Here is a 25872-nt window from a genome sequence, read left to right as displayed (position 1 = left end):
TGACTAAAGACATCCACACTGCTAAGAAAAGACTTGAACGCTTTGCAGCAGCCGCATCGACACACACGTGCTTGCGCATCTCGCTTTGCTGTTTTTTCTTCGTTTGCTCTTTGTTGTGTGCGTGTTTTGAGTTTGTTTGTGTGCACAAAGACACAAGCAACAAAGCACGCTTCTCGAACACGACGAGAAGCCGAACGGAAAAGTGCGCCTACCGTGGTCGGACCGAGAACGACGAAAAAAAAAAAACTTTGTTTCAAAATATCCGTTTCTCACCGTCAGAACGCTCGTTTATTATCGTGATAGCTACTTTTCCAACATAAACGAATGCACTCTTACCTGAAGTGCTACCGTCTGCTTTAATTTCATAATGTTACTAGCGCCCCTTCACACACAGCGGTCACTTTTGACATTCACGGAGGCCGCGTTCTAGCTCCTTTGGATTTGCCGTGTAGCAGCGTCGCTGCTCCTTTTCGGTTTTCCTCCTTTAGTGCAATAAGACAACTTTACGGCAAAGGCCGAGAAGAAGTCCCGTGTGACAGGGGTATAAGTTGTGAGTGCACGTGACTTGAGACCGTTTTGCGTGGCTTCTTATGACGTCCCATGCCACTGGCACCGAAAATGCGGGATGAAAGCAGCGGTACAATATATAATCAAACTTTACTGGGAGCATCTTCTCCAGCTCTGCAGTTCTGATGCTTCTCGCACCGTTGTCACAATGAAAAGAAATCTGAAATCTTGGTGCCCGAACTCCTTTAGCCGGCAGCGTTTTATGTAACATAACTCGTGCACACTCACAGTCTTTTTCTTCAAAAGATTTTCGGCCACTTGAAATCCATGCACGCTGCGTTTACTACAGTCACGACTCACTAGCACAGTTCTAGCTATAAAGTGTGTTTTATTTGCGTTCAGTAACCTTGCGGAAGGCTTGCGCCTACCTGGACAGCGAACCTACTCGAAGCAGACAAGGAGGTTAGTGTTCCGATGCACAGAACTGTTGGTATGCAAGCTTTAAAAACACGCGAAAGGAGGACAAGAAGGGAAGGATGAAGCAGGCGCAGACCAGATAGTGCATGCGCTTCTTTTTGCTTCCTTTCATTTCCTTCTTACGCCTCCCATGAAAATTGTCATTTATCCCATGAGCACGCTTTCCGACGCAGGAAAAGGAGTCAGCATATAACTCTGTACATCATGGGCACCCTCTCATGGCGTACGCAGAAAGGGCACGAGGCATGCCCTTACGCAGGGAGAGAGGCACTACAAGCATGGTTAACTGAAACCAAAGTAGTGTAAAGGGAGGTAAAGAATGAGAAGGGGAGGACCGCGTTACAGAGATCCAAAATACTGCATGCCATATTTCCCTCTCCAAGTGCAGTTAAATGCTTATTATACCACCTTCACGTGAAGTGGGACTGCAAAATGCTCAGTTTCATAACTCTCTCCGCTTGTGTGCAGCAACACAAATCTACAGGATGCCGTACATTTCGAAAGCAGAGGCGTTAACTCTGCTGTGTGGAACGCTAAGCGCAACCCCTTCTCTGAGTGCAGTTAAAATCCGCTTATACCTCATTCACGTTAAGCACGATTGTAAACGGCTCAGATTAATAAGCGTCTCTGCTCATCTATAGAAAGAAAAAAAAGTACGGATTCAGCCCATTTAGAAACTAGAGACGTTAACCCTGCTATGTGGAAAGCTATGCGGAATGTTATGTGGAACGGTATGCGAAGCGTAGTCAAGGCACGCTATGTGTGAATACGCACCAGCGTTTTCTTGATGGCCCTCAGCGAGAGGAAGTGGTGCGAGGTGTCGATGCGGAGTCCCCGATGGGGGAACCTTGGGTAGTCGCGGATGTAGGTGCTGTTTATGGCAAACTGCGCTCAAGACAAGAAGGATTCGGGATAAAAACAAAGCTCCAACGAAACTGTAACACTGCTCTCTTCAAGACTCTAAGGCAGCTCTCTTATCAAGAAAGGTCACAACAAAAAAACAGCGCGTTTTCTTTAGCTTTCGTGTGGCGATACCGTCCAAAAGCATGCTGGCAGAGCACCGCTAGGAATCGTTAGGCCTAACCTGCTTCTCATCCAATGCCGCACCGGATGGTTCTTTGGAAGTAGGGATAAGATGTTTAAACCTGCTACCTGCAGACTATAAACAGAAAAATCACCCTTTAAAGTTAGTGCGATTGATTTCCGCAACGTCCTCAACAGCGAAGCGAGCGCAGGTGAGGGAGAGAGCACTACAGAAGCTGCCAGGAGAAGGCATGTTGTGTAGCCAGAATTCTTGCCGAGCTGGATTTCACGAATGTCACGCGAAACGGCAAAAAACTATGCAGCGCGAACATCCCGCACAGTTCATGCTGAGTTTAGTGCATTGAGCGACATTGGCTAAATGTTAATTTCTTGTAGGACACGCATACTCATGTGGTTAGTTGTAAAGAATCGCATGTGGTGCGGCACTTGTAACATAGTATATGTACCATAGTGACCTGAAGATGCCTCAAAGGTTATTTTCGCATTGGAAGATGCCACTGGTTGTCTCCAGGTAACAAATATCATTGACCTTTTTAATTGTAGATAATGAAAACAAAATCATCCCGCCCACACTGCTGTTCATCCTGCCTGACCTATGCAATGCAAGAATTTTTTTCTTACATTTGTTTTTCCTTGCTATTACTTGTTGTTACGATCCTTGTGCAAGCGGTGTCCTGCGGTTCTTCATCCAGTGACGAGAGACGACAAGACACAGAATGAAACAGAATCGAGCTAGGGTCGCTGTACTACCCTAGCTCTTTGTTAGGTTTCTTTGTTAGGTGCCTCTGTTTGTTGTTCTTTGATCGAAGACAAACAAATTAATCGAGCGCATTAGAGTATCCTCATTGCACAGAAAAATGCTTTTATAGATAAGCACGGGATAATCATCCATTTTCACACAAAATAAACTAGCAGTACCAAATAGGCACCCGGAGCCAAGGCTAACGCAACTTGTGCATTTTCCTTTATTCTTTTCAAGAATCACTGCCGTTATTTTGAATGTAGCAAGTCAATGTCTAGAAGCAGCACTTTGTAACCGTTCTTATCGGAATACACTTTTTAATGCGCTAGCACTGAGGCTTCCATGCTCGCAAAAACCCAGTGTCTGAGTATCCGAAGGCAGTTTTAGACCTGCAGAAAGAATAAAAATGGTCGCGACTACGCCGCGCCTGCGTTTAGAACCCGCCGCAGCGCGAATAAGCGTCGCTGCCCACTGCACGAAAGCACTACGCTATCGCCGCAAGCGATTCGTCAATTTCCATTCGTGCGCGATGGATCCAGAACACACCGCTATCACAGTGCACAATAAAGATGTGTCAAGCGGTGTCAAAATTGTATAATGCACTACCAATAAGGTCTCCAATCACAGATTTCGTCTATCTTTGTCTGAAGCCTTACCTTGAAACCCTAACCTCGTTCCGAAAGCGCTATGAAACGCAACGTGTTGGCGCACAGCTTCGCATTTGGCCGAGTGAACTAAATCGGCTGCAATTTTTTGCCTCCAATGAGCCCCGCCTTTGATAGTAGGCAAATGGAACTGCCTGCTAGTTACCAGCCCTGACATCAGATGTGGCAGCTACCAATAGTACTGAGAAAAAATAATGAAGCAGTAAAGAATCGTTACAAAACACGGCACCAGGTTCAACTTATCCTATTACGTTCGGGAGGAACGGTGCGATTACCAGGTCGCTCGAGAGCCCGTAGACAAGCTGGGAAAAGGTTTCCAGTCCACGAAGCAGACCCCACGGGGAGTTGGCCAGCAGCACGCTCTTCTTGGGGCTCGACGATATACGGAGAATATCTGCATGCGGCAGATTACGACACAGCTAGAGTGAAGCTTCATTGCAGTAAAAACAAAAAGAAGAAAAAACACAACGACTTAAACATCCCGACTCAAGGGTGCTTGACAGATCACGTTCGTTGCTCAAATCTTGCAAAGCATTGGTCCGAACGCAGGCAACGAGTTCAACATCAGCTGTCGTAAAAACGCCAGGGAGGGAAAATGATTAGTAGCTTTCTAACTTGTCGCCTGCTCTGAAGAATGGAAAAGGTGGGCATAGAATCCAGTCGAAAAGAACTACAGAATTTTGTCCAAAATAAGGCATAGTGTGTAGACAAATTTTTCTGTAGCATTGTATTCTTTTGCAGTACTGTAGTAATTCTCTGCAGTATGTTTTTGCGGTTTTGTCGCTACGATAAGGCACAAAAATTCCATTGTTACAATAAAAAGCTCTGTAGCTACAAGTTCATCGCGAAAAATACTACAAAAAATTTTATGTCTTGTTGCTCAATAGGGAAAGGCTGAATTGCACCATAAATTTCTGAAGGCTGTCACGATTCAACAGAGCAGATCATTCCTGTTTGCTGTCCTCAAGTGTGCAAGTAGGCACAAAGTACGACTTTTTCACTATGCTTCAGATTGCGCTAACTAAATCCGCATTTACTGTAGTACACAGAAACTTTCTTCAACTCTACCTTAGTTCTTGCCATTAATGCGGCTTCTGGGGAACTGTTGACGTTGACATCCTTTTGTGTGGTCTGGGCCCCGACTCCCTTTATTTATTATTCTTTTTTTTTTTTTGGGGGGGGGGGGGGGGGGGGGGGGCTGGATTAATGCAAACGCAATAGAATGTGGTTTTTGTTTTGCTTTTCCTGCGCCAGAAAGATTGATCACTTTATTCGGCTGCCATGGCCCTACTGATGCCTGCATGCTAAAGTTTACCCTTTCTCTGATTCTACGCTATCCATCGCGTGGACGTTTGGCCTGTTCTCGTCCTCTCTTCGTTCTGGCTACTCTTTTAGCCGAACGGAAAGCTCCTTTGAAGTGCAGTCTCATAACTGCGTTCTGCGCGGTTGCAGTGTGGTGGCTGCCACTTTGCAGCTTTCAAGCAGTAACCGTGAGAAGCTTACAGTGCTCGTCCATGAGGGGCTCGGGAGAGCCCTCGCAAGCGCCCAGCAGCTTCAGCACCAGTCGGCTGATGTAACCGGCGCCGCCCAGCCGGTAATGGTCGACCGCCTGCGGGTATAGGCGCGTGCAGGGCGTCACACGTGCATGTCAGACTCCATTCCTAAAGCAAAAAAACATATACTGGGGCCTGGCAGTTGCTGCGAAAATAATGCAACTCAGTAACTCCCATTTGCTGCCTGACCCACTCTGATCCCTTTCAATCTTAACTTGGCCCCTTTCACTGTTTTAAAAATTTTATTTGTGAATAGGCCTCTTAGCTGTCCTCAATTTAATTTCAAGCTTTTACTTCAACCTCCGCAAGGGGACTGGCAGGATATAACTGTTACATACTTTCCCTGAGAGAAAGATAGAGATAGAGATGATGTTAAGCTGCTATTTGCTATTTATAACCAGGGTGCTATTCATAACAATGCCCTTCACCTGCCTTATTTTCTAGCCGTCATTCTCCCGGTGACGAAATCTTCTACCTCATGATCCGGACCTGCGGCCATGGACTAATTGTCCGAAGCAGATATAAACCCTTCCCTCTTCCAACACCGCAGTACCTGTACACTGTTGTCAGCTTCCAAGACTATTGAACATCGAGTTTTGTTTTATCCTCCAGGATTTGTCAGTTAGGAGAGAAAACCTAGAAAAACGGGATCTAATTTTACTCTGCAAATGTTATGATGGTCAAACCGATTGCTCTCATACCGTAGAATCAATATGATTTAACGTACCAACGCTCCAATACCAGAATGTTTATTCGATGAAAACGTTTCGTGATACTAACCCTGTAATACGTGCACAGTTACGTGACGCCTCGCCTAACCTTAACGATAGCCAGGATACTGATATTTTTTTTTGGTTTCCCTTTGTGCATTCAAACTTTTCTAACACATGTGATTCATCTGTATTTCTGTGTGTACCGTAAACAAAGATGCTGCTCTTTCTGAATCCAGTAAAGACTAATTATAATATTACATTTAGTTGCACTGTTATAATTTGCGTGTTTACGTCATCAACCAGGCACTGAAATATGTTCCGTAAGTTGCATGATAAACCAAAGCAATCTGCAAGTGGGAAGTTACTAATGTGTTATTTGTTGCACCCAGCTCTTCCTATAGTCCCACCAGTACAGTTGAGCCTCTTTATATCAAAGTCTAAGCGGGCCTGCGAATTCTTCTTCTTTATATACTTTGCGTCGTTACAGCACTACGCGACCGTTGCCGCAACTGTTACATGTCAAGGAGCTTACCTGCCACCGTGTATACCGCTGACGACTCTGTTGGCCGTCGATGTGCGTTGGGGGAGAATTCAGCACGTGCAACACGCTCTCACCACGCGGCTGAATATACACTATACGTACAACAGCCGGTTACGGGTGCGTTCCAGTACTCTCTATAGTACGCACAACAACCTGTTATGGGTGCGTTCCAATACTCACTAGTAGGCGTCTACTTATACGCCTAGCCAGATAGCCGCCATCTTGGGACGCGTTTTATTTAAGCACGAAGCCGAAAAGAATGCTGTTTTGCCTAAGACATCGATGCAGGCCCTCTTCCTGCCTAAAGATGGGGCAACAGTAAGCGGACCTGGACGAGCCGCGCACTTTTCGGGAGTCGGAGCATGGACAGTCGCTCTTTTTCAAATCTTAATCATTCTGTTAGGTTAATTTGTATGCGAACTAGCGGCCAATTGAGCAGTCTTCGTGGGCGTGCGGTTGCTAGCAGTGCGTATTCGTGAATCTCGCAGGCGAGAGTCGTGTGAGTGAGAATCTTGATAATGCTGTTGCCGCTGCAGGTTCATTTATGATCTGGCTATTCCCGCTTATTGCACTTTTATTCTAGTCTGTGCAACATTAAAACTTGTCTCCGTCTTCCTTGCCGGATGTCATAGCGGACGGCTCGTGTCGGCACGCAGATGTGTTTTCTCTTGCTGTAGTGGATGTATCAAACTCTTTCGGGCATATTCTTTTCATGTTTACAGTCTCAGAGAGACAACTGAATCTAACAATGAAAACTCCTTGCACCTTGCTTTCGGTCCGTGTAAGATGCTGCTGTCTTTGATTTTCTTGCAAGGCGCCGCAGTGGGCGGCAGCTGTGACGGCTCCCAAGTGTATTTCCCTTTCTTCAGTTGTTTGCTGTAGCCTTTCGTGTTTATCTTGTGTTTACAGGACCATCTGGACAAGCACGTTCGAGGATCATATAGAGTTTAGCATCAGTAATAGAAGAATAGCGCCGTCTTCCGAAAGCGGGCCCTGAGCGCATGTGGTACGGTCTGTTGCAATATCTTTTTTAGCCCAGATGGGCGCTGCTACCTGTCGTTTGATTTACACAATGTGACAATGAAAACCACGACATTATCGAAGCAATAAATTGCAGGCCGTAGAAAGGAATTTTCACGTGCAATATTAACAACTTTAAAAAATTGCAGTAAAATTATGCTTCAGTTCTAGTTTAGATTAGTTTTTATACCGCGAGTGCTATTAGTGGACAAGTTCTGATATGTGGCCATCTAGGCGTCTTCCTCGACGTCACAGCAGACGTCTTGTCGCACGTCTAGATAACCGAAATGTACGCTATGTCAACTTTGCCAACCTCCTCACGTCTTTACGGCTGCCTCCATATATGTCGATGCCAAGGAAACGGGTCTTGGAGTAATAATAGGCACCTTTAGTGTACCGTGTTACCGTTACCGTGACCGGAGTACCGGAATCCCGCCCGCCGGCAATAAGCATGCGCTGACTGGCCCCAATGCGGAAGGCTTGCGCGCAGCTGCCGGGTATCTGGCGGCCACTGGGCTATTTGTGCATGCGCAGTGACGGCGCGCGGGCTTCCCGTACTCCGGTCACGGTAACACGGTATGCTAAAGGTGTATAATGTCGTGGAGTACAAGAGGAGACCTATTCAGTATATTTAGAAGGTGCACGGCGGTGGCTTTGTCACGAGTATCCTCACTGGTTGTCCTCCTCGCATGACGCATGAGAGCGCTAGTCAGGGCACTTCTTGATTTAAAGTGAGCAGAAAAACACGAACACGAAAAAAGACACAGACAAGCGCTATTTGTCTTTTGACGCCTTCGCCTTCTGCTGAGCGCTTTTTGCCGTTTTCTCTCGTTTTCTGAGCACGATGTATCAACCTGCATCACCAACTGACCCAAGCCCACACCTTATCAGGGCACTTCACCGCACGACTGAAGTGCTTTGTGAAGAACTCGTACGCACGAACGAGGGATGCTCAACAGTTGTTTGCCTGACGTATACACCTTCTTCTGAATCCACCAGTACACTGCGGTGAAGTAAGCTTACCAAAAAAATATCCCAGATGTGTGGTGAAGGCCATAATGAAGGCGTACAGTCGGGAACAAAAGTCTCTGGACCACGTTTATCCGCAAACGAAACCAATAACTCTATTATTAGCAGTCGGCTAAAGTACACACTTGTAGAGCTGAAATAAAACGATTTTACTCTCACCTGCACAATTTTGGTCCCCAACCTGCCGCTAATTGAAAAGCTATTGGCCTTGTTTGAGGATCACGCGGTCCAGAGACTTTGGTCCCCAACTGCACCTACTAAGGAAGTCAACAGTCATCGAAACCATTTTTTTTAATTTGTGGTGATGAATAATGAAAAAAACTAGTGAAATTTCTTTATGACTGAATACTAATTGATAAGTCAAAGGAATAAAAAGCAACTACATGCCACCAGTGGTATCCGATCATATGACTTCCGTATGTCGCGTACAGTACTCTTCTAACTGAGCTATGGTGGCGGCTGTCCGGTACTCTACTTTCTGGGGGTATTTATGCTGCGTGAAACCTAGCCGTGAGAGTGTTCACCAGCGCCATCCTCTTCATAGCGGCGGATATAGAATGTCCTGTATTACCACGAGTTTCACGTGCAACGTGATGGAGCCACGAGTGTGGCCGTTATGGTGATCATTATGGAATCGTATTGGATGTACTGACTATAATTAACGACGGTGCCTTTTCATAGCGAGAAATGAAGTGTGAGCGCCACATGACTGGTGCCCTCGTGAGGCAACTGATCTCGAAAGAATGGACGGAATGGCAACGGGACAGGAAAACGGGGAATGCTCCAGATAAGAGTAGAGTTCTGGGCGAGTTGGGCCTGCAGGGGAAGGTCGGAGACGGGATAGAAAGAACGGGCAGGGGTGAGCAGTGTGTTTAATTGAACGGGCCGAAGAATTCTTAGCTGGGGGTGGTGAAAGTTTTATGGTGGGTCTGGCCAGCCTCCGCCCGGCTGACGAACCAGTTGGCTTTGGTGATCCTGGCGCAGGATATTCTGGGTACTTAATGCTGTGTCTTAATAAAGTTGCTTCTCTCTCTCTTTCGGTCTCTGAAGAGTGCGGGAGTACATAACCGGCTGTTTCGAAAAGACGACGGATAGAGCGGCGAGTAAACGGAGCGACCGATGCAGCAAAGAACGCTTCAGAGAACAGCGAAGCAAAGGATTGTTCTATTCTTGGTGATGTTGCTGGGTCCTGGTGGGTTCGTCTCCGTTGATAGCCAACCATTGTTTCGAGAGCCGAATAAAGTTTTTCACTCACTTACCCTATTTTTGGTCAAGGTAGAGCCCCGAATCTAGCTAGCGCATGATGCCAGCTCCGAAATGTTTTCTGTGGCGTTGGTATTTAACGAAGAGCTGAGAGCTATGTGGGTTGTTGTGTTGGTCGCTCTGGATCGTACGAACGGCACAGAGGAGAAGGGGACAAATACTGTTTATTAGCTTTGGCTCTTTTGACAGGGATAGCACGGAAGCATAGGTGTCAGTCGTGTACGCGAAGAAATACACGCACAATACACGCATTTTGGTAGCGAGCAGGAGCGGCCTTTTAGGTTTCCTAGCGAGCGCGTCGTACCTTGGGCGGGGTGTGCAGGCATTCGGCACGGGTCAGGGAGGACTCGTAGCGCGCGGCGGCAGCGTCCACTATGGGGCAGCGGGTGTCAGCCTCCAGGGCGCTGCGGCGCAAGCGCACAATGGCAGCACGTCTATGAGGCATACTGCATTGCTAATGTCAGGCGCTCAAACGCTGCACCAAGAAATTCGTGGATACCGGCTTCAAGTACCCGGCTTTAAAAGGGCTCCGAGGGCAGCCCCATCCAACTTTTTGTTGTGAGCAAAATATTGATTCTGTGGTTTCTTTTTGCTTTGTTGACGCTTCATCGGCAGCAAAAGACGGATTTATATCCGAGAAAATCTAATTAAAAAAAATTTCCTGCCTCTCGAATCGAACTCCTGACGTGCATACTGAAAAGCACTCTGTGATCACCATTTTGAATTTGGAAATGAATGGATATGTTGCCTAGCTTCAGGAATCCGCGATTAAACTGTCGCGAGACACGTGTCGCAGTTTACTTGCGGTAACGGACATGGGATAGCGGCACAGGTATTTCACTTTTTTTTTCACCTTTTCTAGCTCACAAAAGTTCCTAAAAGTGACGTGGTCTCCTTTGTGATTATGACATGGTAATATATCGATACGGCCCAACTTCAGTTTGTATCACCCATATTAGGTGTGCTGCGGAAGAAATAGCTCTTTTGTTGATCTATGGTTTGCCCTGTCTTGTGCTAGCAGCGGCCTCCTTAGTCCACCAGATTTCCTAATACATTCCCTCTTGACACTATGCCACCGCCGGGGACAGGTTGTTCTTCTTTCTGAATACACGAATATGAGTGGCTTCGTTGCTCGATTGACGAACCGGTCTGGATGAAATTTGCTGCAGTTCAATAATGGAATATCCAACAAAGTGTTACCAAAACATTTGACCGAGGGCTTCCTTTCCTAAAATAAATTGCCTCAAATCACATGGTTTCAACCTCATAAAATCCTCTCGTTACAACTTCTTAGCCCTGATTACTTCGGTTTTTTGAACAAGCGAGTTTTCCTTATCAGATATAATTTCTGCGGTGCATGTCTGGTGCAGGCCGGACCCTTCCTGTGAATCGTAATGAGTTTTATTTATTTCTGCACTTTGTTCTCAAAGCAGGTGTGTCCCTCAGATTGGTGAGTGTTGTAACCGTTTATGCATACCTGGGCAGCACAGAGATGCTGAAGTTGGAAGGACGCAACAGCCAGTACTCGGAGCTTGTCCTGATGAAGGAAGGCAGCGGCCACGGTAGCCGGTGCGACGGAATATCGCCCTGCGTCCGCCATAGGTGACGCCTGTGATACACGCTAGAAGCAGGCCTCAATCATTCTTGCACCCAATGCAGTTTTCGTGAACAGGCTAATACTTTCAACTGCATCTACAGTGGCTAATCCATTATATGCTTACTTTCTTTTTTCAGGCATATCTCCAGTACTACAAGGGTCTCGGCTCGAATCTCGACCGCACGAAGTCAACATTAACCGTGATAAAAAAAAAAAAGAGTTGGAAGGACACTCAAGCTTCGCGCTTTAGGGTATGACGCGACAGCGGTTCCTCTTGCCCACGCAGACACAGGCACTGTTTCATCTTTCACAATCACAATAATTATGTGAAAAAACACGACATACATATAAAGCGCCGGTTTAAACAAGCCTCAGAAACGTGTCTGCGTGGCCTAGCAGTGGCGTGTCTGACTCGCAAGCCGAGGGTAAGGGGGTTCGATTCCTGTGTAGGCTACAAAAGTGCGGTTACTAGGAGTAAAACGATGGGTCTGCTGCGTAGCAGCTTAGAAGCAATGTCCCCTAAATAGAGAGAAGGCCTGATCATACTCTCCTCTCCATGCAGCTGACGTAACAGAGGTAGTCGATGCCTGTGGTGGCGAGCGCGGGTGGTTTTCGCGGCCACGGCTTCAGCGTCAGCCATCTTGGAGACGATGGCTGTTGGTGGATGGTTATCGCACCTCGCGATTAAGACGTACTGAGCCGCTTTTTGCAACGTGTCATGCGAAACAAGCAGGCGGACCGTTGCTCTGATGAAGCGCTTCTCGGGGCTCAGTTTTATCGCCGTATCGCGTGATGCGGGACATGAACATAGCCACTGGTTTCGGAATCGCCCGTCGCTTTCTCCGACAACTGTCTGGCCCTCATTTCACCTCGGCATGCCGAACGAGAGGGACCGCTGAAGAAGTACGGAAATGCCACTACACTGCCCTATTTCACTGTGCCGGTAAAACTACCCCGATGGCCCTAAAGCCGGTGTTTTCGCTTTTCTGCGAGACGTCGAACAAGTGGCTTCGGGCTATTCCCCTCAAGGGATGCATGCTATCGCAGTCTTCAAAGGTAAGCGCCGATGCTGACAACTGCTAGCGCACATGTCGAAATTTACGCCTATGTCTCCTGTTGAGAACTGTACTCATGCTTGCGAACGGAGGTTTTAGTTGAATACGAAAATGACACGCGAAGGAATATGTACTGAGAATCGAAATGGGTACAATATGCAGGAAATAATATCTCTCACACCAGGCGTCCTTCAAACAAACGCTTTTAATACTGTCGGTAATCAGTGCAGTATCAGCTCGTGCTTGCTTTTCTTTTAAAATCCCTGCTAAGTTCCCGGCTAAAGCTCATACAGGAAAGATATGTCACGCAATACCAAAAATAATATGGCACTCCAGTTAGAATGCATTGCTCAAGGCAAGTCATTGCTCAAGGCTGGTCTCACAGGCCAAAATTTTACGAGAAAAATTTAACGTTAGGTCAGCGCACCTACATAAGGGCGCTAAAAGTTATGTAAAATGTACAAATGCTTTTTATGCCAACTCAAACTATGTTGGCAGCATCATGCGAGATTTCGCAGTGCACAGTAAAGTCGTTTCAGAGCTTAGCAATATGTCTAATAACATTGTTACCTGGTATGCGAACGACACTCTGAAAAACGCTTCTTACTGCGGAAAATAACTCATGAAGATAAAAAAACTAGGCAAACTTAAAGAAGTGCAACGTTCATTCATCTGCCATAATAATGACGCCGTGCCAACTATTTTTCAAGAGTGTCCAGCATACCTTTCTCGACAGTCATCATCAAGCGAAGGCCCTGAAGAAAAAAAGGCCAGACGAGAACTAAAAGAACTACAGAGAGCTGTGAAGAACACCATATCAACACTTTCGGTGACCTGCTTGAAGTAATGAAGCCAATACAAGTCTCAGAGTTTTGGACAACAGTACAAGGAAAGGGCGCTATAATGATCCTCAACATCGCTGGGATTGAGGTCCCCACTTTTGAACGCACTGTAGTAGTGATGTCTGACCTCTCTCTGACTGTTCCCTTACAAATGTAGTCTATAGACAGTTTATAGACTTTTTTATAGACTCTATTGCCTTCCTATAAATATTTCTTTTTGTCTATTCATAGTCTACAGACAAAAGTCCACAAAAACTATATGGCCATTAATCTATACATTGCCAATAGGCTGCCTACAGGATTTATATTACCTATAGACTGTTCTTTAGGCTTTGTCTATATAGAGCCTATAGACTTTAGAGACAGAAGTCCACGGAAAGTCTATAGACTTTCTAAAGAAAGTTTTGTAAAGGTTACACTCACAGATGCCAAAGTTATAAGCATACCAGACTTGCAAATTCCCGATTCACTGTCAAGCACCCGTGAGCTGACAAGTCACCTAGGCCATATTGAGAAATGCGCAATGGAAGCCACTCAACAATGCAGCCAATTTGAGGCAGTTATGGAACTAATCATCTCCCTCCTTGAAGACCACTGCTTCAATGAGAGCCTTGATCGCAAAGCAGCCCTCATGTTTCTTAGAGACCAGGCATCGCTGCTGTTGAAAAAAAAAAATCTCCCCGTTACTCGGCAGACATGATTGTGTTTTCTGCATTGCTGCATACTATACCACCACATGCTTATAACTTCGTGAGAAGCTCAGGAATACGTGTCCCAAGCCCAACAACTGCCCGTCGTATATGCTCAGTATACAAAAAATCATCTGTGACTCAGCAACACGCCCGTGAATTTCGTCACTACATCAAGACCAGGGTTCAACAAATGGAAGCTCATGAAAAAAAAACAGTCACGCTGATGATGGATGAAATTCATATCAAACCCTACTATGACTATAACGGCGGGACAATAGTTGCAGCTGCTGAATTGCCCCGAAAGCCAAGTCAGCACAAGTGTTCATGATCCACAGTTTGTTGTCAGCCAACAGAGATGTGGTGCCCATTCTGCGATCGTCGAAGGTTACCGCCGAGTTTCATGATAACTTCTTGAGGGTGCTAATTTTAGGTCTTGAATCAGCGACAATAATTCCCTTACTCGGAAGGCAACGGAAATGTTTCGACATCCAGAAAAACTTGACATTGTGTATCCGCAATCATCAGGTTCGTCTAGACCTCTGTTTTTTTTTTGTTATTGATTCAGTGCATCTTTTGAAGTGCGTGAGAAACAAATTAATAAATAAAAAGAATCAGGGGCTATGCTTTCTCTTCCCAGAATCTGCAGAAAACCAGCGCAACGTGAACACAGCATGATTTGCAACACTCAGTGACATGAATTCATTGGAAGAGAATAGCCTGATTAAGTTTTCTTATTGCCTCACCAAGAAAGCATTGCACCCAACAACCATAACAAAAAATGTCACGCTTTCCATAAAAGTTTTTACCGATTTTGTCATCGAAGTTATGAATTCCCATGAGAAAAATCTTGAACACGCAAATGAAACTGCAAAGTTAATCGAAATCATCAAAACGTGGTGGAGTATTGTCAAAGTGGAAACGCCACACAAAGGACAACGGCTCAGGGCTCAGTTACAGAAGCCTATTCCATCAATGGATGACCCACAAATAAAAAATTTATCCTCCATGGTGGATTGGTTGAACAAACGGGAAGCTATGAAGCTCCATATCGGCATACTGACTAGAGGAACGCATACTGCTCCTCGTCTGATCTGCTATGCCATAGTTGAACTTTGCAGGCAGCGCTTCGAAGAGCTTTGTTTCTCATATGTGCTCCTTGAGAAGTTTCAAACCGACTCCCTAGAAGAGCGTTTCGGGAAGCACCGCCGACTTTCCGGAACTGAGTACCACATCTCAGTACGTCAGCTTCACCAACTGAACCAAAGCTACGTTTCCAAAAGATTTCACCTCTGCTTCCAAAGCAGGAAGAAGAAATAGACAGAGGTGATTCATATTTGAACAGCTCAATATAACAACGGGACACAACGAAGAAAGGACACCACGAGCGTAAATTGCTGGGCTAGTTGGTTCATAATGTTGTCAGGGTGGAACCAGCGGAACACAGACGCAGGACAAGAGAAGGAGGTACACACACCACACCGCTGGACTTGCAACTGATTTATTTCGAAGAAAACCACCACATTTAAAGGATTCCCTGCGCAAGCGCACACTCTGGATGAAGGGAACAACTGTATTAAGATAAAAGAAAGTTATATTCTTTATCCGTGATAAAAACCGAGGGATCGCTGACACACTTTTCCTTGTTTTTCCTGATTAGAAACGCTTCAAGAATTTCACGTTCTCGTCTTGTTCTCCCCCGACCGATAATGCTCGTGCGGTGAAGCAAAGGAGAACATCCCTCGCAAACCTTAACATGCAAGGCTAAATTGCTGCCAGTGCCTGAATTGAACGTCGTTCGGTGCTGCCTCAGACGTTCATTGATGCACCCTCCGGTTTGCCCGATGTAGGTTTTCCCACAGGACAATGGGATGCAATATACCACCCCTACTTCACACGAAGTGAACCTCGTCTGGTGCTTGGTTTTACAGGTCCCCTTTTTCTGCGGACCACCAGACATACGGGCGCACAAACCAGATAGTTTCCGGGGGGCAGAAAAAACCGCAGTGGCACCGAATTTTTGTGCCACTTTTTTTAGACCATGCGATGTCTTGTGGCAGTAAGGAAGCACTTCAATCTTCTTCCTGTTCTCTTGCGATGGACTAGCAGACTTAGCCGACAGTTTCTTCACCTTATTCCCCAGTGATTCAGCCACTGCAAGCAAAACCGACGAGGGAAACCCAGAATCTGACAACCGCGCGACCTGCTCGGCCAGACTTTGCTGCATGACATGTGGGCAACTTTTCTTGAGAGCGTTCGAAAAACACAAATTTGCGATGCTGCGCTTCACCAGCTTCGAATGCGCCGATTCATATGGCAAAAGCGACTTTTTAGTCCTGGGCGAATATTTCCAACACACGTGCCCATCGGGTAAAAAAGTCAATTCTAAATCAAGGAACCTAATGGTCTTGTCAGATGGAATCTCTTTGGTAAAAGCCAAGTTGTTAGAGCATGCGCTAAAAACATTTAAAAGCTGGTCTGCCACAAGAGTGAGCTTGTCAGTTTCGTTTAATTTTAAAATGACTAGAAAATCGTCGACATATCTGAAAACCCTAATAACACGTGTGTCTTGAATGGAATCCTGTAGAATCGAGTCAATCGGTCGGGGGAGAACAAGACGAGAGCGTGAAATTCTTGAAGCGTTTCTAATCAGGAAAAACAAGGAAAAGTGTGTCAGCGATCCCTCGGTTTTTATCACGGATAAAGAATATAACTTTCTTTTATCTTAATACAGTTGTTCCCTTCATCCAGAGTGTGCGCTTGCGCAGGGAATCCTTTAAATGTGGTGGTTTTCTTCGAAATAAATCAGTTGCAAGTCCAGCGGTGTGGTGTGTGTACCTCCTTCTCTTGTCCTGCGTCTGTGTTCCGCTGGTTCCACCCTGACAAAAAAAGGACACCACAAGTGATGCCCATGATGAAGGGAGCGAATTTAGTGTCTAAGTGACTGAACAAGGCATGAAGAAGACAGTAAGTTCACTACCTGCCATCACTCATGTTGCTGGCTATTGCTCTCACACAACTCTTAAGCGCCTCTCATGCAGTGCATGCCATGATGGCCTGGTCACTGACTACCCTGACAGAAGCATCGACTACGCCGATGAGCACATCTTTCAAGAGGAGCGCTCAAAGTGCCCCGACCCTTTGTGGTAAATGCCGTGCTGCACGTTGAAGTGATTGTTGAGAAGCTAACGGAACCTTGTAGCTGAGTGAGAGAGAGAGAGAGAGAGAGAGAGAGTGTGTGTGTGTGTGTGTGTGTGTGTGTGTGTGTGTGTGTGTGTGTGTGTGTGTGTGTGTGTGTGTGTGTGTGTGTGTGTGTGTGTGTGTGTGTGTGTGTGTGTGTGTGTGTGTGTGTGTGTGTGTGTGTGTGTGTGTGTGTGTGTGTGTGTGTGTGTGTGTGTGTGTGTGTGTGTGTGTGTGTGTGTGTGTGTGCGCGCGCGCGCGCGATAGAGAGAAAAATAATGACTAGTGGCTGGTACTGTCACTCGCTCACACACGACAGTTCACGGGTGATGTAGTAACAATCTTCAGATCTTCAGACAGGCGCGGAAAGTAGCGGGTTGTAAGTGGGCAGTAGAATAGCTAGTGTTCGTGTCAATTAGTTGCATACCAATGGCAGCACTTGCGGGCACTGCATAGGGACGACAGACATAGGTCGAAAAGGGATTAAACAAGGTCGAGTAACGCTTGTCACTGTCCACTGCCCTCAAATGCTACCATTGGCGAGTAGTTCAAGCAGAGAAGGTTTCGCCCTCTAAGGGAGCATAAACGCGCTTATAAAAAAACTTTATTTGGGAGAATGGTAATGATATAAAGTAAGCATTCTTTGCATGCTTCGCTCATATTATGTTTCACCGCAATTTTCTGTTCTCTGCTTTTTTCAGTACGACAATAGTGATAGCACTGGGGCACGAACTGGAAGACGTCTTCTTAGTTGTCAAAAAGGCGTCTTTTACTTCGACCCCTTCACGCCAAACCACACAGCAAAGTTATCTCTCGCACTTCTCAGAAAGCTTAGTGGAACTTACGTGACGGACTGCGCAAAATGCTCCGCTTGAAAGAAGTATGAACGCTAGGAGATACTCCATCTTCAATCTGCAAACCATAGAAAGATCTCGCGTGGGATAACAACTAACAATTTAGAAAAAAAAGTAGATGAACGCCTGTAGTTACTAAGAATCACTAACATGGCCGGAGTATTCTTCAGCACAAACACCACCCATTCCAATTCTGACTATTTGTTTCAATTTTCTTCAAAAACTGAATAAACGTGCGACGTCCACCTAAGTCAATACGTCCTTGCTTTTGGCATAATGCGGTTTCTTTTTTCAGATATCCATTTGACAGCTGGCGACACGCTTTCGGCGAGGAACTTCAAAGGAAAAGTTTGATGCTGAGGTCGCGAATGCAACGTCCAGACACGATTGACGCAATTTCGTCCGCTTCAATGCATGACAATTGCGGCTCAATGTTAAAAATTGCATTGTACCTACTCTGGGCGAAATCTGCGGAAGGTACGCCTTTAATGTTGAGATGTGGAGTTATTAGCGGAGAGTGCTTGTAAATGCACTGCGCACCACAAGACGGTGCAGTGACAGCGAAAGGACGGGATTAACGAGAATGCAACAGACAGTTGCAGTGGTTTATAGAAAATTATGCTTCCGATGATCATGCCTGCTGGTTTTTAAGCACGTTATATAAAATAGCGTAGAAACGAAGCATGACAAGAGAGGGTCCTGAGATACGTCATGACATGTTAATAAAAGCAGTATGCTTTGCAGTTGGCAAATTATTGCTTTATAGCAATGTCACGTCGTCTGGAGCCGTCGTATCATTCGCCTGCGATGACAGAACTTTGGCGACGTCGGAGAGTTGTTTTTTACGGTTACAAACCATCGCGATGGCTTATCAGTTATGGTGCTCGGCTGCTGACCCGAAAGACGCGTGTTCAATCCTGGCCGCGGTGGTTGCATTTCGATGGAGGCGAAATGCTATAGTCCTCTGTACTGCGCGATGACATCATCATCATCATCCTGACTACGCCCCCTGCAGGACAAAAACACCTCTCATACCTCTCTAATTAACCATGTCAAGTGTGAGCTGCGGCCGCCTTATTCCCGCAAACTTGTTAATCTCATCCACATACCTAACTTTATGCTGCCCCTTGCTACGTTTGCCTTCTCTTTGTATCCAGTCCTTTATCCTTAACGACCATTGGTTATGTTTCCTTCACATTGCATGCCCTGCCCAATATAATTTCTTCTTCTTGATGTCTACTAGAATGTCATAAACCCTCGTTTGTACCCTGTCACAATATGCCCTCTTCCTGTCCCTTACACCTATCGTTACACCTATCGTTTTTCTTTCAATAGCTCGCTGCGTTGTTCTTATATTAAGCTGATCCCTTTTCTTTAACCTTCACGTTTCTGCCCCATAGACGAGTATGGGTAAGATAGAGTTGTTATATACTTTATCTTGTGGTATATTCGTAAAACGCCATTCATGATCTGAGAGAACCTGCCAAATACTATCCACCCCGTTCTTATTCTAGTCAATTCCCTCTCATGATCCGGATCTGCTGTCACTGCCTGTCCTAAGTACCACTTCCAGCACCTTGCTACCAACTGTGTACTGAAGTTCCCTTCCATGAATGGTGAACATTACTTCCGTTTTATGCATATTAATTTGAAACTCTCCGTTCTGCTCTTCCTCTCCAAGTCATTGATCATGCTTTGCAGTTCATCTCCTGAGTGACTTAGCAAGGCAATGTCATCAGCGAATCGCAGATTACTTAGGTTTGCTCCATTAACTATTTTCCCCAACTGTTCCCAATCCAGGCCTCCAAATACCTCCTGTAAACAGGTGGTGGATAGCATCGGTAAGATCGTGTCTCCCTGCCTGACATCCTTCTTTATTGGAATTACTGTGCGATGTCAGTGCACGATAAGGAACCTCTGGTGGCCTTCAAAATTTACCAAAGCCTTCCGTTACGGAACTCCTCAACACCTGAGTCGCTTTGGGACCTTAAACCCCTTAAAACATTCACGGATACACAGAGTAGTGCTGGCATCTAATAACTGAAACATTACAGAGACTGGATGCTGGCTCAGAACAATGCACGGATTTCCACGCAATCACATGCAAGATGAGTCACGCCCACCTAGTTAGCAAGTAATTGGCAGGTAGAGAGCTGCTCACAGATTTTCATGCACCGATAAATAATCAGAATCCACATTCCCACCCCCCGCTAAGTGTATATCGGTGCAGAGAATTTCCGCGCAGATCCACTGTGGACGGCAGTGATCGCGTAATCACAGGATGCACATCTACCAAGGTTCTTCAACTGCTTCAGCGTACCTACTATTCAATTCAATTCATTTCATTTTACCAGAAGTATGGAAGGCTATCTGGGCTAAAAGCTGTGAAATCACCTCTACGCCCTTGAATGCATTCATTGGGGCAAAAATAAATGCACAGAATTATGCAGAAAAGGCCGGCGTACATAACTTTGCCGAGTGGAGCCGTTAAAAGATTACCTGCTATAAAACTATCAGGTTCCCACAGTTGCTGAGAGTTGAAGGGGTTCATGCGGTCGATATCCATTCTAATTCCCCTTCAACAGCAGTGTCCATCACAGCCGAGGCAACTGATAACATGCTACCTTCATAGAACTTTAAGGACAAGTTCGCTATTGATGTGGGGTTCCAGCATGTCGTTACCGACTTGCTGCCTGCACTAGACACTAAGCTCGCACGGGTCTCGCGGTACGACAGACGCAGTGATGTTTACGGCTCTTGCGGTACCGGTACAGTAGGCGGTTAACATACTGCCATAATAAGCATTCTCCTATAACTGCTGCTAATCGCCATACCCCGACCTCGTCGGTCAGTGCGCTAGCTATAATATTTCTGTATCTAAAGAATTAGATACGTGGAAAACTTACGTGCCTGGTTACCGGTTAAAAACCGTGGCACCGCTGCTAGTCAATGGGGGCTTCGTCTTCGTCATCGATGACTGGGACGCCACCATGTGGCCTTTCTCGTGCACCTCGGGCTCTGAGCATGGCTCAAACTTCCGAGTCACATCGGCGCTGCCTTTAAACTCTGGGCGAGGACAAGGTGAAGAAGCACACACCACATTTATTTCTAAATTCTGCCCTGTAATAGGCTTTGGTTTCTTCCTCGCGTGGCCAACCAGCTCGTGAGCATGTGCCATTCTCCAAGGGCACAATACCATCGGCGATCGCTCCCAGAATTAACACTCAACAGTGTGCTCTCAAATCTTACGGGACTTGCATTTCCCCGTCAAGGTTGCAAAACAACAAAATTTTCTGATTACAATTATGGAAGAAGGGTCCGTGTGTCTCACTGTGACCAAGAAGCACGCCTCAGCCAGTGCTGGACGAAAACTGGTTAAAGGGTGTACCGTCAAAAGAAAACACCTCGAAGTTTAAATTCCACGTAGCCATGCATTCTGTTGTGCTTATAATTCATGAATGGCAGTTTACCAATAACCCTCAAGAGAAAAGTGTACAACAGCTGTATCTTACCGGTACTCACCTACTGGGCAGAAACGTGGAGGCTAACGAAATGGGTTAAGCGTAAGTTAAGGACAACGCTGCGAACCATGGAAGGGAAAATGATAGGTGTAAAGTTAAGAGACCGGAAACGGGCAGAGTGGGTGAGGGAACAAACGCGGGTTAATGACATCCTAATCTAAATTAAGAGCAAGAAATGTGCTTGGGCAGGGCATTTAATGCAAAGGCAAGATTACCGCTGGTCCTTGAGGGTAACGGATTAGATTCCAAAAGAACGCAAGCGTAGCAGGACGCGGCAGAAGGTCAGGTGGGTGGATGAGATTATGAAGTTTGCGGGGATGAAGAGGCCGCAGCTGGCAAGGTTAGGGTCACTTGGAGAGGTACGGGAGAGGCCTTTGCCCTGCAGTGGGCGTAGTCAGGCTGAGGATGATGATAATGATTTTTACAACACCATAGCGTTATAGATAACTAAGGGCACGGATCGACCTTTCACATCCAGTATGTTACAAAGTGTCTCAAACTGATGCTTTTTTTAAAGAAACGTTCAACATTTTTCTGAGGCAGCCGCTTTTCCATGGAGGCGAAACGCAGAAGGCGCCCATGTGCTGTGCGATGTCAGCGCCCGTTAATTATCCGCAGGTGGTCGAGTGAATGATTGAAATACTTTATTGTCCAACAGAAGAAGATGACCTCATCCTAACCTCCGGATGTTCCTCTCAGTTGAGAGATGAGAGCCAGGAGCGATTGGCGTGGACAAGGTCGCCGCGTTAGATGCTGGAATGGAATTCTTGAATCCCGGCGGCCTCTTCAACCAGTCGGACGGCGAGGAGCTGGTGCTCAGGGACTGAGGCGTCTCTACTGTGTATTTTATTGGCCCGGCCTGGGGATTGTTTGCACTCCCAAATGATATGGTCGAGGGTCGCTCTCGCTCCTCATTTCTTGCCTTTCTCATCCTCAATTCCCGGAATAATATGTTTGATAAATATTGGGTGTGGGTAGATGCAGATGGTCGAAATTGTTCCAGAGGTCTCTACTACGGTACCACTTTATCTTTTTCTTCTTGCCCTCTCTCCTTTCTCCCCTCCCTAACGGCGCGGTTGAGGTGCCCATCGTGAAGTGACATAGTTACTGCGACTTTTCTTTTCTCAAAAACAATCTTTTTACATTTGGTTGATTGAGAGGAAACGTTTATTTCAAGTGGGGCTGCTCAGTTGCCCACTTATTGTGAGAGGAAGTTGGGAAGGAGGTCACATGCGGCGGTAGACGAAGATAGCGCGCACAAAAGCCCACAAGAATAGATGCGTGTCTTTGGCGCGTGTCTTTGTCAAGGTTCGGCATAATCCCATCCTGTAGGCAGCGAAAAGCCGGGGTAATGTGCTGGGCGCGGATGTTTTGTAGTCCGACACACTCCCATAAAAGGTTATAGATGGTCGGGCTCACGCATGCGTGGCATGTAGAACAGCATACTTGTGGTAATTGCGATGCACCATGATGCGCATAAGGCAGTCGTCCTCTCTTGCAGTGTGGCTTCTCCACTTAGCAAGAGTGTTTGCAGTGTAGGCCGCTCCTGCGCGCGCTTTGTGGATGAGGACTTTCGCGCCTCGGGGAAGCCCAGCTGGTAGGGGTGCTGGGTTGACTGGGGTACATTCGCAAAGTCGGCGTCGGTCCGCCTGAGGTGCTGCAGCCTAAGGTCCATTGGGGCATGGATCATATGAAGCTAAAGGAATTGAGACGTCCGGGTCGGAGCGAATGTCTTCCTGCTCGCTCGCTCAAGCGTGGGCAGCCTCGTCGCCTTGCTACCAGCGTGTCCCGGTGCCCGGCCTACTCGTACTTCGACTTGTTTGGTGGTGAGTTCTTAGCAAGGACTCTCAATGCGGTTAAGCAGTTTGCCTGTACGGGGCGCCTTGCCTAACCGGATGAGCGCCTCTCTGCAGCCCTCGTAAACGGTGTCTGCCCGAAGCCTGTAGAAGCTGGTAGAGGGATAGATTTGTGGCCTCCAGCTCGAAGCGGCTAATGCGAGGCTCGCTATCAAACTAGAGGGTTTGGACGTGTCGACTTTGGTGGTGAACATCGACTACAGTGATGCGTTTTGTCTCAGAACACCTGGAAAAGTCCGTGAAGACTGTTTTCCACGGCGTCCGTGCGTGCTGCTAGAGGCGGCTCTCTTCCTGCTGGTGCTCGCGGTGGTACCAGCGAGTGAGAGGATTGGGTTGGCGGACTAATATGCAATCTCAAGGGGATATGCTGGGTGGCGGAGGGAGCCCATAGCTGCGCAGGCCTTGGCGGTGCACCTGGACGAGGTGCTTCGCCGGTGGCGCCCATCTATGTTGTGGAGAGCCTGTTTCCCCCCTCCATTTCGATGCGGCCCATCTTCATCGTCGGCCGTCGGGACGAAAAACCCCGGCTGGGCGAGGAGGGAAGTCTCCCTCATGAGCGAAAGGGAATGGTGACGGGAGCGCCACCTCGTAGGTTACGCGGAATTCTGCGGGACCGGAGAGAGTCTCTTCGGGATTCGGCCAGCGTCACGAGCGGTTGGAGCCGCACGCTCTCGTCACTTTTCGCGGTAGGCGCACGGGGATCCGTTGTGCCTTGCAGCTGGACTTCTGGTTCCAGGCAGCGAAGCGAGTGCAGCAAACGCGCGCTCTGGTCGCCTTCCCCGGCAAATGCTAAGGAATGGCTTTGCCCCAAGAATGCGGCGCGCACGGGAAAACCCGGCCGCCATTGTGGGTGCATACAAACGTTCGCCGCCGATACCTCCGAAGTCGCGCCCCAGCCGGTAAGTCGGAAGTCCTTCTTACGTAGCCTTCTATTTCCTAGGAATGCCTCGTTGATGTTTTGTAGCAAGCTGGCCCGCTCTGTGTATTGATTGCAAGTGTAATAAATAGCATATGAGTGTTCACGCTATTGTCGTCCCTTCCCTTTGTCCCTCGAGCCCGAACCCCATCCGCGGTTAGCGAGCGGGAACGCTGCATCCGCGGTGTGGGACTGTGGCAGGGGCGGAAGGCTATACCCGCCGTATATTTCCACAATGTATCTCGATGACTGTCTGGAGAAAGGCGCATACTTGTAAAGTTCTGTGATGGCGCCTGTGAATGAAGGCCTGTGACGGCGCGAAGGCACTCACGATACAGGATTTCTATGCTTTCTCAGGCGCACTCGGACACAAAGAGAAGCCTACCGTTACTCTAGTAATGTTGGCAGTTGAGGCACACATTAAAATTCGACACTGTCACCAGTCGTTCAAAACATTTTGTTGAATTTCTTTATTTTTTTCCTTATACTTCTTGCAGCCTTGCACCATTGTCTCTTTCATGAAAAAAACCAGCCTGAAAATTTTAGGTCTGATCCCTATTGTTTAGATTACTCCACTGCAGGAATTCATGCGTAAAATTGTGGTTTTTGAGGAAATAAAATGGCGCAGTAAAAGTCTTACTTCAACGTGTACACGTCTACCGCGCCGATTGAGAATAAAAGAAGGTGCGAGTGACATAGGAAAGAGGTGCCGTAGTGGAGGGCTCCGGTATGCTTTCGACCACCCAGGGATCTTTAACGTGCACGGACATCGCGCAGCACACGGGCGCCTTTTGCGTTTCGCCTCCACCGAAACGGGGCCGCCGCGGCCGGGTTCGAACCCGGGTGCTTCTGCTCAGTAGCCGAGCCCACTAACTACTAAGCCACCGCGGCGGGTATGCATGCGTAGTTTTGGGGCTATGTATCAAAACGAGCTTCGTCACTGAAAAATATTTACGCACACGTTTCGTTATCTCTATAAATAAGCAGTCACGTACTACGTCTACGTAGAGGCCTCGCCCATTCTCGACGTTCCGGAAGCTTTATCCTCTTCCCCGCCGTGCCTCGCATTCCATTTGAGGCCAGTCATGCTTATGTAAGAAACGATCGGACGCCAGGGTAAGCACAGGCGCAAACATACCATGCACACGACGAGAAAACCAAGCAGACAGAAAGAACAGACCAAAAGGAAAAAAAAAGCAGACTCTGCAAACAGATGTGAGCGCGTGCTTCTATAACTGTAAATTAAAATTTATTTTGAGGAAACGAAAGGCGCAGCACCTGTCTCACTTCTCGGTGGAGACCTCAACCGCGTCTTGAGGGGAGGGAAGAAGGTGGGGGTGAAAAAGGGAAAAAAGGAGGCTTGGTTTGGTTTTATGGGATTTTACGTCCCAAAGCAGCTCAGGCAATGAGGGACGCCTCAGTGGAGGGCTCCGGATAATTTACACCGCGTGGGGTTCTTTAACGTGCACTGACGTAGCACTGTACACAGGCTTCTAGCATTTCGCCTCCATCCAAATATTTCGACCACTTTGAGATCTTTAAAGGGCCACAGAAAAAGGTGTTCGAGCTTGGCTTTAAAATGCTTGCATTATGTCGAGTACAGGCCACCGAGCGTTCATGCCGCGTACGAGACATCAGAAGCAAGCAGGAAATTTACAATACTTTTTTAAGTAAAATTGGAACGCGACAGCGTGTCGCAGCACTGCCAGGAAGTCAACGGAACGCCATCGCCCGTTCGGCGCGACGCCTTGCCCGTTACACAAATCGCTCTTCTACCTAAGGTGAAACGGACGCGCGGAGCGGCAAAC

At 47.1% G+C, this 25872-nt stretch overlaps 2 protein-coding genes across 6 annotated transcripts in view; one reads left to right on the top strand and one right to left on the bottom strand.

Annotated features, from left to right (window-relative positions):
* LOC144099502 (juvenile hormone acid O-methyltransferase-like) overlaps window positions 1-11418 on the top strand; it is a 49132-nt gene extending 37714 nt beyond the window's left edge. Inside the window, exon 5 of one of the 2 annotated variants that reach the window (XM_077632854.1) lies at window positions 11289-11418. The gene's annotated coding sequence lies outside the window, so the exon portion shown is untranslated. Of the gene's footprint in view, window positions 1-7151; window positions 7285-11288 lie in introns of those variants that run through there. The other variant, XM_077632855.1, reaches the window with a different exon arrangement.
* The window catches only part of LOC144099501 (beta-hexosaminidase subunit beta-like), an 86134-nt gene extending 65024 nt beyond the window's left edge, over window positions 1-21110 (bottom strand). For 2 of the 4 annotated variants that reach the window (XM_077632850.1, XM_077632848.1), the window contains exons 1-6: window positions 17763-18203; window positions 11032-11141; window positions 9859-9958; window positions 4939-5044; window positions 3711-3829; window positions 1759-1869 (exon numbers count right to left, since the gene is read on the bottom strand). In XM_077632850.1, coding sequence (XP_077488976.1) covers window positions 1759-1869; window positions 3711-3829; window positions 4939-5044; window positions 9859-9958; window positions 11032-11141; window positions 17763-17840 — 624 coding nt within the window. In that variant the 5' untranslated portion in view covers window positions 17841-18203. Of the gene's footprint in view, window positions 1-1758; window positions 1870-3710; window positions 3830-4938; window positions 5045-9858; window positions 9959-11031; window positions 11142-17762; window positions 18204-20677 lie in introns of those variants that run through there. The other 2 variants (XM_077632849.1, XM_077632851.1) reach the window with 2 other exon arrangements.
* Window positions 21111-25872: the final 4762 nt, after the last annotated feature.

This window comes from Amblyomma americanum, chromosome 7, assembly GCF_052857255.1.
Source record: "Amblyomma americanum isolate KBUSLIRL-KWMA chromosome 7, ASM5285725v1, whole genome shotgun sequence".
NCBI lineage: Eukaryota > Metazoa > Arthropoda > Arachnida > Ixodida > Ixodidae > Amblyomma > Amblyomma americanum.
Note: the sequence above shows the minus strand (reverse complement) of the source record. Positions and strands in the feature narration are given on the sequence as shown.